The sequence below is a fragment of the Dendrobates tinctorius genome, unplaced genomic scaffold (genome assembly GCF_039654945.1).
Source record: "Dendrobates tinctorius isolate UK_male_01 unplaced genomic scaffold, ASM3965494v1 ptg000107l, whole genome shotgun sequence".
In the NCBI taxonomy this organism is placed as follows: domain Eukaryota; kingdom Metazoa; phylum Chordata; class Amphibia; order Anura; family Dendrobatidae; genus Dendrobates; species Dendrobates tinctorius.
Genome location: NW_027361775.1, coordinates 15,742,471 through 15,757,038, shown reverse-complemented (window position 1 = coordinate 15,757,038; position 14,568 = coordinate 15,742,471). Strand labels below are relative to the sequence as shown.

Sequence of the window (14,568 nt, the reverse complement as noted above, 5' to 3'; positions counted from 1 at the left end):
GGATGTCTACAACTGGGATGCACACTGTGTACCTCACTGCTGTCATGGGGAAAACCACTCTTAAGCTTGTCTACAAGCTGTGACGTAGCAATCACTAAGCAGGTTGGGGTACATTCACTTAGCAGCGATATTTAAACACACGGCAATAGTCTCCATGTAAATACATCCATTTATGGTTTATTACACCATCATAAACCACTATGTCCGCACAGTTCCATAACTGACACCCGTCAGTGCACACAATTCTCCATGCTCTGGGTTACCTGCTTAACAGTTTTTCAGGCTTCCCATTCTGGCTTCATATTGGTCCTGTCACAAGTCCAGACCCGCTGGAGCTCCTGAAAGTCCAGGAAGCTACTGACTCACACGTGGCCTATTTCCTCCCATGTGGTGCCACCAGGAAGCATATAGGACCTTTCTGACATCACAGGAACACACCCTAATAAAATATACAGGTTTGTGTTACAACAAGACCCAGCCAACTGTCCTGGATTTAAATCACAGCAGACCTCTGTCTGTGGGATACATACCTGTCTCTCATAATACCACTAGTTGGTACATCACAAAGCGTATTTAGATACTCCAGCATGTGTGCATCCTTTTCTAGGGGGAGAAGCATCTGGCTAAATTTACTCTCGTACTGTGGATCTAACAGAGTGGCAACCCAGTAGTCAGCATTATTTCTAACCCTAAGAATATGGGTATCGTGTTTTAGCAAGAAGGCGCTCATATGTCGGGTCAATGAGGTCCATGCTGTGTTGGAGGCGGGGAAACACTGAAGATTGCTATCCCTGTCCCCTCCCGCCAACATCGGACAACAGAGAGCATATCATTATACTCTTCATCTACTGACTGTTGCACATCCATCACCTCATCCTCCTCAATTTGTTCCTTGGCTCCTGCATCTTCACTAACTGTTTGTCTGTTGGTGAGCCCCCTGTTGATCGTTGTAAACAACCCTCCCATGGCACCTGCCTGTGCAATGACAGTCTAGAAATTTGAGATATTGTTATCCCTTCCGTATCCTCCTCCTGCTTCCAACTCTTTCTGTGGGACCATCACCTCCTCATGCAGCCTATTCAAAGTGTGCTCCAGTATGTAAATGACTGGAATAGTGATGCTGATGATGGCATAGTCGACGCTAACCATCTTGGTAACCATTTCAAAACTGTGCGGAAGGGTGCAGAGGTCCTTCACCTGTGCCCACTCCGCAAGTGTGATTTGCACCATGTCCGGACTGCGTTGTCCCAGACTATGCAAAAGGACATACTGCATCAGGGCTCATTGCAGCGGCTGTGGCATGGCAGCAGCGACATGTGCAGAGTTTAATTCCACCGTGTCGGACCATCGCTTATCAAAGGGGGGGTTTCCACTGTCTAGGTTCATCAGGGGATCTCCAAATGCGACAAGGCGCCCGCCATTGATTCCAGCCATCCAGGTATCGGCGTACTCAGGACAAATTTCACAACAAATTTTCTGGTCCATTTTCTCCTGATATCCTTGTGAAAATAAAATAAGTTTGGTTCCAAAGTAAGTTTTTTGTGAAAAAAGTAAAATATTTGTTTTTCCTTCCACGTTGCTTTAGTACTTGTGAAGCACCACAAGGGTTAATAAACTTCTTGAATGTCATTTAGCGCACCTTGAGGGGTTTAGTTTTTAGAATGTTGTCACTTTTGGGTATTTTCTGTTATATTGACCCCCCCAAATGCACTTCAAATGTGAGGTGGTCCCTAAAAAAATGGTTTTGTAAATTTTGTTGGAAAAATGAGAAATCGCTGGTCAACTTTTAACCCTTTTATAACGTCCTAACAAAAAAAAAATTTGCAAAATTTGTGCTGATGTAAAGTCGACGTGGGAAGTTTTATTTATTAACTATTTTGGGCGATAATGCTCTCTGATTAAAAGGCACAAAATTAAAAGTTTGAAAATTGCTATATTTCAAAATATTTGCCAAATTTCCGTTTTTTTCATAAATAAACGCAAGTCATATCGAAGAAATTTTACCACTAAAATGAAGTCCAATATTTCCCGAAAAAAACAATCTTAAAATCCGTGGTATAGTGTGCCAAAGCTATAACCTCATAAAGTGGCAGTGGTCAGAATTTAAAAAAATTGGCTTGGTCATTAAGTACCAAATTGGCTTTGTCAGTAAGTGGTTAGTATCAGATAATTGCCATGCATATGAAGATTTATGTGGCTTAGAATAAGATATACTAGGTAATTAATAGGTATTTGAATATTTTGACTATATTATTTTAATATGCATATTTTAAAGGGAATCTGTCACCCCATTTTTGCCCCATAAGCTGGGGCCACCGCCATCAGGGGCTTATCTACAGCATTCTGTAATGCTGTAGATAAGCCACCGATGAAACCTGAAAGATGAGAAAAACACGTTAGATTATACTCACCAGGGGGCGGAGTCGGGTGCGGTGGGTGTCGTGGTCCGGTGCCTCCCATCTTCATACGTTGTCCTCTTCCTTGCTTCTCCCTCGGCTCCGGTGCAGGCGTACTTTATCTGCCCTGTTGAGGGCAGAGTAAAGTACTGCAGTGCGCAGGCGCCGGGAAAGGTCAGAGCCGTCCGGCGCCTGCGCACTGCAGTACTCTGCTCTGCCCTCAACAGGGCAGATAAAGTACGCCTGCGCAGGAGCCGAGGGAGAAGCAAGGAGGAAGACATCATCATATGAAGATGGGAGGCGCCGGTTGGGACGGCGACACCCATTGGACCGGACCGAACACCAGGGTGAGTATAATCTAACTCGTTTTTCTTATCTTTCAGGTTACATCGGGGGCTTATCTACAGCATTACAGAATACTGTAGATAAGCCCCTGATGGCTGTGGCCGCAACTGATAGGCCAAAAATGGGGTGAGAGACTCCCTTTAACACCTCCAAGCTGTAAAAACTTGAAGCTTATTGAATGAACCAAAATTATTGTGTAATGAGAGGGAGGGAGGCCTAAGGATAGCATTATCCTTTATCAAGTTGTGCAGAATTGTTAGGCAGCTTGTTTTAGGTAAAATGGGCAAAAAAAGATTTGGCTGACTCTGAAATGTCAAAAATTTGTGACTGTTGTTGAAAAAGAGGACTATATTCATCACTGATATAATTTTTTAAAATAATAGAAATGTATTTTTGCACATTTTGAGTTGTTTCTTTATTCTCATTTTAACAACCAAAACTGTAAATTTGTTATGAGTCTTTCTCTTGTGAGCTCAATCATTTTTTTTCCAATGGGACCTTTCCCCCCCCTAACCCCCCCCCCCCCCCAAGAAAAAAGAAACAGTTTTCGACTTTCTGCAACCTACCTATTGTCTAGTTCTCCCAGTCAAGTCTTTTTTTTAATGAAGCTTTTCCTTCTCTCCTTTGGTAATCGCTCCCTGTAAAACCATGTAAAAGACCACTACACCTGGTGGTCAAACATCAGGAATAGCGCTATTATATTGACATGGAAGTGCTGGTATCTGCTGCTACTTTCTGAACATTACAGGGCAAGCCGCAATTTATCCTCTCTGTTGGATAGGCGATAACTTGCTGGCTGCTGGGAGTCTCTGTGATTTTGAGAACGTACTCGTTAGAGCCACGTCTTCAATGGAGCAAAGGTGCGCATGCTTACTCTCCGAAAGCTTATATTTGCAAACTTTGAGAGCTTTAGGTAGTTACATCATAATAACTATCATAAATCAGAAAAGTAAAGTTTTTGATGTTTTATATGCAGGTATTCATTATCTGTGGGCCTGCTGTAGAAAGTGTTGTACAATACTCTGTTACTTTTGCCAATCCCATTTCTACATTTCTAGTTGGTGTAGCGGAGGCCAAACATGCTCACTCACCACTGCTATATACATGACTGTGTTTTTATAGAGCCACATTCTTGGGATTTCTGGGTATCCCAGAGGTTGGACCCACAGGAATAAACAAGTTATCCCTTACACTCCTATCCAATGGTTAGCGGATAGTTTGTCATTTTGGGAAAATACACCTCATGATGTCTGCAATAGACGGTTAAAACTGCTAAACTATATTTTTAAATAATGTTCTTGTATTGATTCAAAGTTAATAATTCTTTTGATATAAAATTCTTATTTACCCTGCAGCTCTTTCTGGCACCAATGATGATTCCAGATTGTACATTATGTTATTTTTCTTTCTTTTTTTAAAATGTCCTACTGACAATAGTTATTTCATTTTTTTGTTTCTTTTTTCCCCCCATAATTTCAGGACAGCAACGTGTGTCTGTAACTAGCTTGCTGGTTTGTCATGGATTGCTAATGGTTGGAACAAATCTCGGTGTCATTGTAGCGTTTCCTGTCCCCCGTCTACAAGGAATCCCAAAAGTAACCGGTAAGTATTATCTAGAGAAAAATAAAAAATATTGTAAAAAAATCCCCAAAAAAACTAAGCTGGAGTATAGGTATGCATTTACACTTTGTACTACATATGTTGGTAAAATCAATTTTAGGTTTTTATTGCTGTTTCACATGGTATAGTAAGGGTGGTTTTACACTTACCGTATTTTTGCGGGTCAATTTTGTGGCCCCAATGCATTTCTATGGGGCCGCAAAATCGGCCCACAAAAATTCAATGATGTGCCATACGGCTGTGAAAATTATCGAGCTTGCTAAATATTTTTTTACGGCGTACGGACATGGCGCCCATTTAAATCAACGGGGCCGCAAAAACAAACCAGAGGTTTTGCTTTTTTTTTTTTCCATAGCATTGGGGGGGGGAAACGTTGATCCGCAAACATTTTTTGTGGCCTGTTATTGCATTACACCACAAAAAAATGCGGCGATACGGCACGCAAAAATGGGCCGCAGTAACAGACCTCAAAAAATGCGGCAAGTGTAAAACCACCCTAAGTGTACACTCACTGGCCACTTTATTAGGTACACCATGCTAGTAAGGGGTTGGACCCCCTTTTGCCTTCAGAACTGCCTCAATTCTTCGTGGCAGAGATTCAACAAGGTGCTGGAAGCATTCCTCAGAGATTTTGGACCATATTGACATGATGGCATCACACAGTTGGCGCAGATTTGTCGGCTGCACATCCCTGATGCGAATCTCCCGTTCCACCACATCCCAAAGATGCTCTATTGGATTGAGATCTGGTGACTGAGGAGGCCATTTGAGTACAGTGAACTCATTGTCATGTTCAAGAAACCAATCTGAGATGATTCGAGCTTTATGACATGGCGCATTATCCTGCTGAAAGTAGCCATCAGATGTTGGGCACATTGTGGTCATAAAGGGATGGACATGGTCAGCAACAATACTCAGGTAGGCTGTGGCGTTGCAACGATGCTCAATTGGTACCAAGGGGCCCAAAGAGTGCCAAGAAAAAATTCCCCTCACCATGACACCACCACCACCAACCTGAACCGTTGATACAAGGCAGGATGGATCCATGCTTTCATGTTGTTTACGCCAAATTCTGACCCTACCATCCGAATGTCGCAGCAGAAATCGAGACTCATCAGACCAGGCAACGTTTTTCCAATCTTCTACTGTCCAATTTCGATGAGCTTGTGCAAATTGTAGCCTCAGTTTCCTGTTCTTAGCTGAGAGGAGTGGTACCCAGTGTGGTCTTCTGCTGCTGTAGCCCATCTGCCTCAAAGTTCGACGCACTGTGCGTTCAGAGATGCTCTTCTGCCTACCTTGGTTGTAACGGGTGGCAATTTGAGTCACTGTTGCCTTTCTATCAGCTCGAACCAGTCTGCCCATTCTCCTCTGACCTCTGGCATCAACAAGGCATTTCCGGCCACAAAACTGCCGCTCACTGGATTTTTTTTCTTTTTCGGACCATTCTCTGTAAACCCTAGAGATGGTTGTGCGTGAAAATCCCAGTAGATCAGCAGTTTCTGAAATACTCAGACCAGCCCTTCTGGCACCAACAATCATGCCACGTTCAAAGGCACTCAAATCACCTTTCTTCCCCATACTGATGCTCGGTTTGAACTGCAGGAGATTGTCTTGACCATGTCTACATGCCTAAATGCACTGAGTTGCCGCCATGTGATTGGCTGATTAGAAATTAAGTCTTAACACACAGTTGGACAGGTGTACCTAATAAAGTGGCCAGTGAGTGTATAACCTGTTGCCGTAAACCAATTAATACAGACCTGGGAAAACTGTGGCCCAAGACAGCTGATGGGCTGAAACAATGGCCCACGGACTGTACCCTGCCATCCGGCTCCTGCTGTCACCACTGACTGCATCCTCAGTATGCAGACAGGGGTGAATACATTGCTGCAGGACTAGGCCACTGTCTCCATCTTCCACCAATCAGCATGTGAGACAGCAGACTTGTTGACATCATTTCATTGCGCTGCTGCTGAGACTTGGTGCACAGGGGACAGGAGCAGAACATCGGGGGGGGGACGAGAGTGAGGGTGAGAGTGTTTTGTTTTTTTTTCATGTGTATGGGATATTTGTATGTATTTAGGAAGCCACATGGGGCTCACACTGTAGATATGCAGTCCACGTGGGGCTCATACTATATATTTGGAGGACACTTGTGGCTCACACTGTATATATGGAGGCTAAGTAGGAGCTCATATTGTATATAGAAGGCTATGTAGGGGCTCATACTTTGTATAGGGGACTGTGTGCTTTTACGATATATACGGTGCTGTGTTCGGGCTCATACTGTATATAGGGGATGTCCTCATACTTACTTCTGCTCCATATTAAGTAATATAATTATAATTATTATTAATATGTTAATATTGAGCACAATTTCAGCCTATTGGTTCGGCCCTCCACAACAGTCACAATCTTTCATGTGGCCGCTCACGAAAATTAATTGCCCATCCCTAGAGTAATAGATCCAAGGTGAAAATATAATTTTAGAGAAAAATTCACTAAAACGCTTCTACAAGTTGTCCTGTGCCTGGTGTTAGGAATCAGCTCATCTGAACCTTTTCGCAGAAATCCTGTGCTGGAAATGGAAATGATTTGGACGACAAATTCACACATCTGTGGGTGAAGCTAAAAACATGGGCTCAGTGTTTATCCTGTGAGCAGATAACTCTGCCAATTTAATGGAATCTCTCACCAACTTTATTTGTCTTGCAACTCAGAACATCGGAAACCTGATGAACTTGATCTTTTTACATTGTCATTGTTTTGCTTTGCTCTGTTTTTCAGGACAGTCAAGCTGCTTTTATTTTTTTATGAATGTGTTCTTTTTATCTTGTTTTTCTGTGTAAATATCTTTTATTTAAAAAAAAAAAAAAAAATATTCCAGGAGTGATACTTTTATTGGCTTCTCAGAGTAATTATATTTGTAAACATTCAATTCATAGAGGCCCTTTTGTTTTTCAAAACTTTGTTTTTAAAGTGGTTGTCAAAACAGATAAGTCGGCAGTCAGTCTGCGTGACTGCAGACTTATGAATCCCCCCAGTGCAAGCACTGTGCGCTACGGGGATTCGCCGGTTTCAAACCTGAGACCGGAAGGGTATGTATGAGTTATACATATCCTAGGCCAGTGGGAGTGGCTTCGCTCTCCATACACTTTTATGGAAAAAGGTCGCGCCCTCTAGTTGACCACACCTACTAGACGACCGCGTCAGTAGATGGGGCTCAGCTTTGGCTCAATACAAGTGTATGGAGAGCGAAGCCGTGCCCACTGGTCAGGGGTATGTACTGTATAATGTATACATACCCTCTGGTTCCGCGTCTGAAACTAACATATCCCCTCAGCACACAGTGCGTGCACTGGGGGAATTCATAAGTCTGCAGTTTAGTGTACTTGGGGAGAGCTGCAGACTGTTTTTTACCTTACGTCCTCGGTCTTCAAGGAGGAGTCCCAACGGGTAGGATATTCATGTCCCTATTGCGAGGAGTTCCTCAGACTTAGGCATTCTCTTTGTCAACACTAGTCCCAGAACGGTCTCCCGTTGATGCCTTTTTTGATGCCTTAGGGATGATTTATGATGAAGCTGCAGTTGTCTAGGTCGCATAGGCAAAGATCATGATCCTGATGCAGGAGGGCCGCACCACAGATTACTATAATTCTGAGTTCCGACAATGGTCCTCTAAGGTTCTGTGGAATAATGCAGCCCTCAGGTGTCAGTTTCACCATAGCTTTTTGGATACTCTTAATGATGCTCTGGCTCTGCTTACTCCACCCTGTTCCCTGGTGGGGAAGCCATGACTCAGGCCATTTGAATGGATCACAGAATTTGGGAGAGACATGATAAACGACAAGGGGTTTTGGTCATCCTGCCCGAGTCTGTTCACTTAGCAGAGATGTAACCAATTGAGGTTATACTGCTCTCGGATCGTGGAGAGGCGCTGGCATGATCTTGGACGCTGCTTAATTGTGGTCGTCATGGACATTTTCTCAAAGAATGCTCCTTACACCCTCAAACAAGCAAGCCACCGGGAAATGTCTAAGTCTGGCTGATGATTGAAGACTTAGACTCAGAAATTTGTTTTAAGAACCTGTGGGTTATCTGCTCTTGTTTCATTGACTGTGGGTTTGCCGCCAATTTCATTGATTCTGGATTGGTTCTTAAAATAGGATTAAGGACAGTTAGATTGGATATATCCATTCAAATTGTCACTATTGACAAGACACTGTTACTTCAGAAATTTGTCCAGCTTATAACGGTGGCATTCACACTTAGAGTGGGAACTCCTCCATCTGAGTCCATGTCCTGCTATGTGTTGGATAATTTACCTGCTGGGTTGGTGTTGTAATTTCCATGACTGCACATCAAAAATACTATTATTGATTTGGGTCCGAAGGATATTGTAAATGGAGTTCCCACTGTCATAAGAAATGTCTTAGTTCTGCACACATTTGCTCCGCTAGTCTTGAGTGTCTGACGGCGTGCATGAAAGACTTCAGAGATGTGTTCTCAGAAAAAGAGGCAGAGATACTACCTCCCCATCATCCTGATGATTATGCTATAAATCTTTTTACTAATGCCAATTTGCCTAAAGCCTGCCTGTATAATTTGTTGGGACCTGAGCGTGCAACCATGAAAGAATATGTAAACAAAAGTTTAAGGAAGGGTTATATTTGTCCTTCCTCCTCGCCTGTAGCTGCGAGGTTTCTTTTCTGTGGGAAAAAAAAAAGATGGGGCGGTCTCCGCCCTTGCCTCAATTTACATGAACTAAGCTACATTACGGTTAAGAATACTTAACTACTTCCACTCATCCCCAACCTATATAATCGGCTTACAGGGGCGAATTAGTTTTATAAACTTGACCTTAGAGGATCTTACAACTTGATACTTATCCGGAAGGGTGATGAGTGGAAAACAGTGTTTTTTAAACTTCCGAGGGTTTATTTGAAAATCTTTTCATGCTTTTTGGATTAACCAATGCACCTTCAGTCTTTCAGAACTTTATAAATGACATTTCTTATATTATTGGAAGTTTTATTGTAGTATATCTTGATGATATTCTAATTTTTTTCCCTGGATTCACACTACGAGCATGTTCAGTTTGTTTTACAGAAGCTCAGGGAAAATTTTTTGTTTGCTAAATTGGAAAAATTGACTTTTTTTCTGTTCCAGAAATATCAGTCATGGGGTTCATTGTATCAGATGAACCTTGGGAAAGTGCAGGCTATAATTCCTTGGGTTTAACCTTGTGACCTTAAAGCAACGATTTTTAGGATTTGCCAATTACTATAGAAAATTTATTAGAGGTTTTTCTGTAAATTAAAGGAGTTCTTCATGTCTGCTCCAGATCAGATTTCACCCGATCTCCAGAAACCATTCATCGTAGAGGTAGATGCTTCGGAGGTTGGAGTAAGGTTTGTTTTGTCTCAAGTTTCCAAAACTCTAACTAACTTGCAACCATGTTCATTTTTCTCTTAGAAATTTTCATCTGCTGAATGAAATTATAATGTTGGGAATTTATATTTTTTTAGGTTCAAATTTTCCATCATTTTCAGACCTGGGTCTAAGAATGATAGGGCTAACGCTTTGTCACACAGCCTTGATTCCATTTCTCCTCCAGAACCTCCATTCTTCCTCTAGTAATTGTGATTTCTATGGTATCCTCAGGATTGGAAGCTGAAATTCGTCAGGTCCAGTCAATAGCCCCATGCACTACTTGTGATTCTAAATTATTTTTGCCCATGTATCTAAGATTAGTCTATTGTAGGAGTTTCAGGATTCCGTCTTAAAGGGAATCTGTCACCTATTTTTTCGACTATAAGATGCGGTCACCGCCATCAGGGGCTTATCTACATCATTCTGTAATGCTGTAGCCCCCCGATGTAACCTGAAAGAGAAGAAAAACAAGTTATATTATACTCACCCAGGGGCAGTCTGGGCCCAGAGGATGTCACGGTCCGGTCCGGCGCACTGCCCTCTGCCCTCAACAGGGCATAGCAGTGCGCCGGAGCCATGACGGGAAGCAAAGAAGAGGACGTCATTGCTAGAAGATGGGAGTCGCCAGACCGGACCGCGACACCCTCCGGACCCTGACCGCCCCTGGGTGAGTATAATATAACTTGTTTTTCTTCTCTTTCAGGTTACATCGGGGGCTTATCTACAGCATTACAGAATGCTGTAGATAAGGCCTGTTTCACACATCAGTTTTTTTGTGTCAGTTAAAATCCGCCAAAATGGCGGAAAGCGGATCCGTTGGTAACTGATGAGAACGCATGCCACCGGACCGTTTTTTTGACGGATCTGCCGAATGAAGAATTTTAAAGGAACCGCTGCCCGGGAAGGGGGGAGAGAGAGACTGAGACTTCATTCCTCCGGGCATGCGCACTATAAAAATGCGGATCCTGCAGCACAAAAAACGTTGCATGGTCCGTCCAGGCATCTCGGCGGATGCAAAAAAATTGACGGATCCGCAAAAAAACGGATCCAACGGATGGCCATCCATCAAGATCTGCCGGTAATGCAAATCAATAGGGAAAAAAACGGATCCGCCAAAAAAAAATGGCGGATCCGTTTTTTGCAAATCCGGCGGATTTTGACTGTCAAAACGGAAGTGTGAAACAGGCCTTAGCCCCTGATGGCGGTGGCCACATCTTATAGTTGAAAAAATAGGTGACAGATTCCCTTTAAGTGGGCACACAGTGGTCACTGCTACACAGAATGCTGTTTCTAGTCTCTTTTGATGGCCATTCATGCTTAAAAATATTACAGATTTTTTTATCAGTTTGTGAGGTTTGTGCACGCGCTAAAGTCTGTCGGGCCGGGGAATTGGCTTCATTGCTTATTCCAGAAAGACTGTGTAGTCATTTGTCCATGGATTTTATTACTGATTTGTCTTTTTCTGATTGGAAAACTGTGATTTGGATGGTAGTTGACCGATTCAGTAAAGAAGCTCACTTTATTCCATTATCTGGGTTACCTAATGCTGAAACGCTTTCCATATTTATCAATCGTGGTGAGCTTGCATGGCATTCCTTTGAACATTGTATCTGATAGAGGGGTGCAATTTGTCTCTAAATTCTGCAGGGCATTTTGTAGAAAATTAGTGATTGAATTGTTGTTTTCTTCTGCTTACCACCCTGAAACCAATGGTAAGACAAGGAGGATAAATTAATCAGTAGAACAAAGTTTAAGATGTTTTGTTTCGGCTCAGCAGGAGCACTGGTCCTCATTTTTGTCTCTCACTGAGTTTATCTTTAACAGTTGGGTCAGTCAGTCCACTGGAACCTCTCCTTTTTTTTGTAATTATGGTTTTTATCCTCATTTGGGTGATTTTTTTTTTCTAGGATAAGTTCTGGGTGTTCTAGAGTACAGGTGACCATTCAGAAACTTGGTGATATTTGGAGGGAGGTTCAGAGGAATATTGGGGTGGCTCAGTTTAGTCAAAAACGTAAGGCCGACTGGAATCGTTCTGCAGGTTTCACTTTTAAAGTTTTTGGTAATTTGGTTTTCGTCCAAGAATATTAGGATACAAGTGCCTTTGGCGAAGTTGGGGCCTAAATTTATTGGCTCATATGAGATTCTGGAGGCAGTCAATCCAGTTGCCTTTAGATTAAAGCTTCCACAGTCACTTCGTGTCCCCAATGTTTTCAACAGATCCCTGTTAAAGAAGTTTGTTCGTTCGGTGATGTCTGTCTCTTCCCTACCTTCTCTTGTCTGTGTTGATGGAGGTTTGGAGTACGAGGTGCAGAGGATCGTGAATTCTAGGAGGGTCCAAAATTCCCTTCAATATCTTGTTCATTGGAGGCAATACGGACCCGAGGAGAGATCCTGGGTTCTGTCTCGTTTGGTTGGAGCTTTTCATCGTAGGTTTCCTGGGAAACCTAGGGGTCCTGTGCCCCCCCTAGAAGAGTGGGTACTGTCATGATTCCTTCGCTCCCTATGTCTGGGACTCGGTGATGGACAGCTTTGTCATCTTATCTTGTGCAAGCACACCGAAAACTGAATGACTTAGAAGGCTGCCTATTTACCTCCTAAACCTCACCCAGCGATGGAGATACGGTGAATAGCCTTCCACCCTCTCTTCCACTGTTTACAAAACAAAAACCTAGCCCTCAAAATGGCCGATTAACACCTCCAGTGTGCTGGAGCATTTTACCTAGGTTCAGATTATTGAAACTAACAACCTCAATAATGCATATCTCCTATCCAGTACTTTACCAATGACAAAGCACAAAAGCAAACTAATAAACATAAATCCCTAGTATTGTCCAGATGCTAACTAAACAGAACAGACCCTGGCTGCTCATCGTCACTGAGCAAGCCCTAGCTTGGTCAAACAAAGCTGCTTTCGTCCATAGCAACCACTGATACTTGCGGTTTTCTGCTCACGGCCTGTGCAAACTCTTTTCAGAGAGAGATTCTGGCTTCTTTGTTTTTAACTTCAAAACACATCCAGTCTGGTCACCCCCCCTGAGCGGACTGCCTCAGATGAATACCTAGCCTGTTTACATGCAGAGCTAACCATCTGCACCTAATTAAAGCCTGCAGAGCTAGTATATAACCCTAGCCTACCTGGCATTGCAACAGTACATGTTTATTTTTATTTCACATGTGTATATTCACACTTGAATGGAAATATGTTATTAATGTGTACTTAGACTTGCATGAATGTATAATGTCATAGTGAGCAATGCTAACCGTTTCATTACTTTTTACAGGCAGAGGAATGGTATCTTACCATGCACATCATAGTGCTGTCAAATTCCTTGTAAAGGCTACTGCTGTGCACAGAAGACACAAGAGAACACCAAGTAGATCGAGTCAAACTTCAAATGCGGAGGAGAAAACAGAGGACGCTCGTACTGCTCATATACAAAATGAGGAGGCCAGCACCAATAATGACACCGCTGTTTGGCTTGGGGGCTCCATGGGGTCCATTGCACATAAAAGTGACTTATCTTCCTCTTCTGGTTCTCTCACACTGTCCCATGGCTCTAATTCATACGACCTAGGAAGGGAAGATTGCACTCTCTATGATCTTCTAAGCGACTCCAGCGTAGCACCACAAAGCAGCCGAAGACAAAGAGCAGGGAAGTTTAAGGCGGACTCCGTCATGATTATCTCTGGGGGGCAGGGCCACAGAAGAATAAACAAGAAACATAAACCACAGCGTCAAGAAGAGCCGGTTTCTTCTGCTATGGTTTGGCAGATCCCATTGTTACATATCTAATGGCACACTGGAGCACAATAAATACGTGCCATAGTCCATACAGTATTTTGCATCTGCGCCTTCTCATTTTTAGTTCTCCTTGTTAACACTAAAACGTCATAACCTAATTTGCTCCCATTTTGTTTGATCCATACTACTCATATAAGGGTTGGATCTTTTCCTATATTCATACACATGAGAAATTTATGCTGCCGCCAATACACAATCTGTGTAAATGTCTATGGAACACTAATAACCACAAATATCATCGTTTTCTTATGTTGCTTTTCTCTTAACGTGATGAGCTTTATGCTGTCTTCTTTTTACAGGTACAGTCATAGACTTGAATATGAGTACACTAATAGTAATACTCCAGAATATGATAAGCCATTTTATATGTATTCTGCATGTGAGAAAATTTGCACAACCGAACAGGACTTAAGACAAACTGTCCTCTGTGTAAGATGGAACATGTATCCTAAACGTTTTACAGGATACTCAGTACTCAAATGAATGTCTGCCATTATGTTACTGTGCACGTAAACCAATGTGTTACCACTAAAGTCTATGGGCCTAGCTTCTGTATGAGTGAATATGAATGAAAGATGTGTTAAACTGTAATAGTCTGGGCTAATGATGACTTTTTAATGATGTACACTTTAAGTGAATTACTTTCTATGTTGCTAATACTTTTTAGGTTTTGGGGAAAGAAAAATGATGGGGGGAATTTAATAAATGACTTATACGAAATAACATGCGACTTTTCTACACTTGTTTGGCATATCATATTCTCACTAAATCTGCAGCTTTCTAGTTCAGTCAATTAATTCTATGCAATTTAGTCTTAAAGAGGTGTGTCAATCACCGTTTTTAGAAAAATTCCACCTACTAAATGTCAGATATGATACATTTCATTATTTGCCATACATTATCAGAATGGGGCAGCAAGTCAACTCAGTTGTGTATTTTTGTCATTTTATATCCGACATGTGCCACAAATAC

The 14,568-nt window shown here is 42.3% G+C and overlaps 1 protein-coding gene across 4 annotated transcripts in view; it reads left to right on the top strand.

The window, feature by feature from the left end:
* ARHGEF10 (Rho guanine nucleotide exchange factor 10) overlaps positions 1 to 14,319 on the top strand; it is a 291,292-nt gene extending 276,973 nt beyond the window's left edge. For all 4 annotated transcript variants that reach the window (XM_073589190.1, XM_073589191.1, XM_073589188.1 and 1 more), the window contains exons 28-29: positions 4,221 to 4,343; positions 13,076 to 14,319. In XM_073589190.1, the coding sequence (XP_073445291.1) occupies positions 4,221 to 4,343; positions 13,076 to 13,587 (635 nt within the window). In that variant the 3' untranslated portion in view covers positions 13,588 to 14,319. The remainder of the gene's footprint in view (positions 1 to 4,220; positions 4,344 to 13,075) is intronic.
* The last annotated feature ends 249 nt before the right edge of the window (positions 14,320 to 14,568 follow it).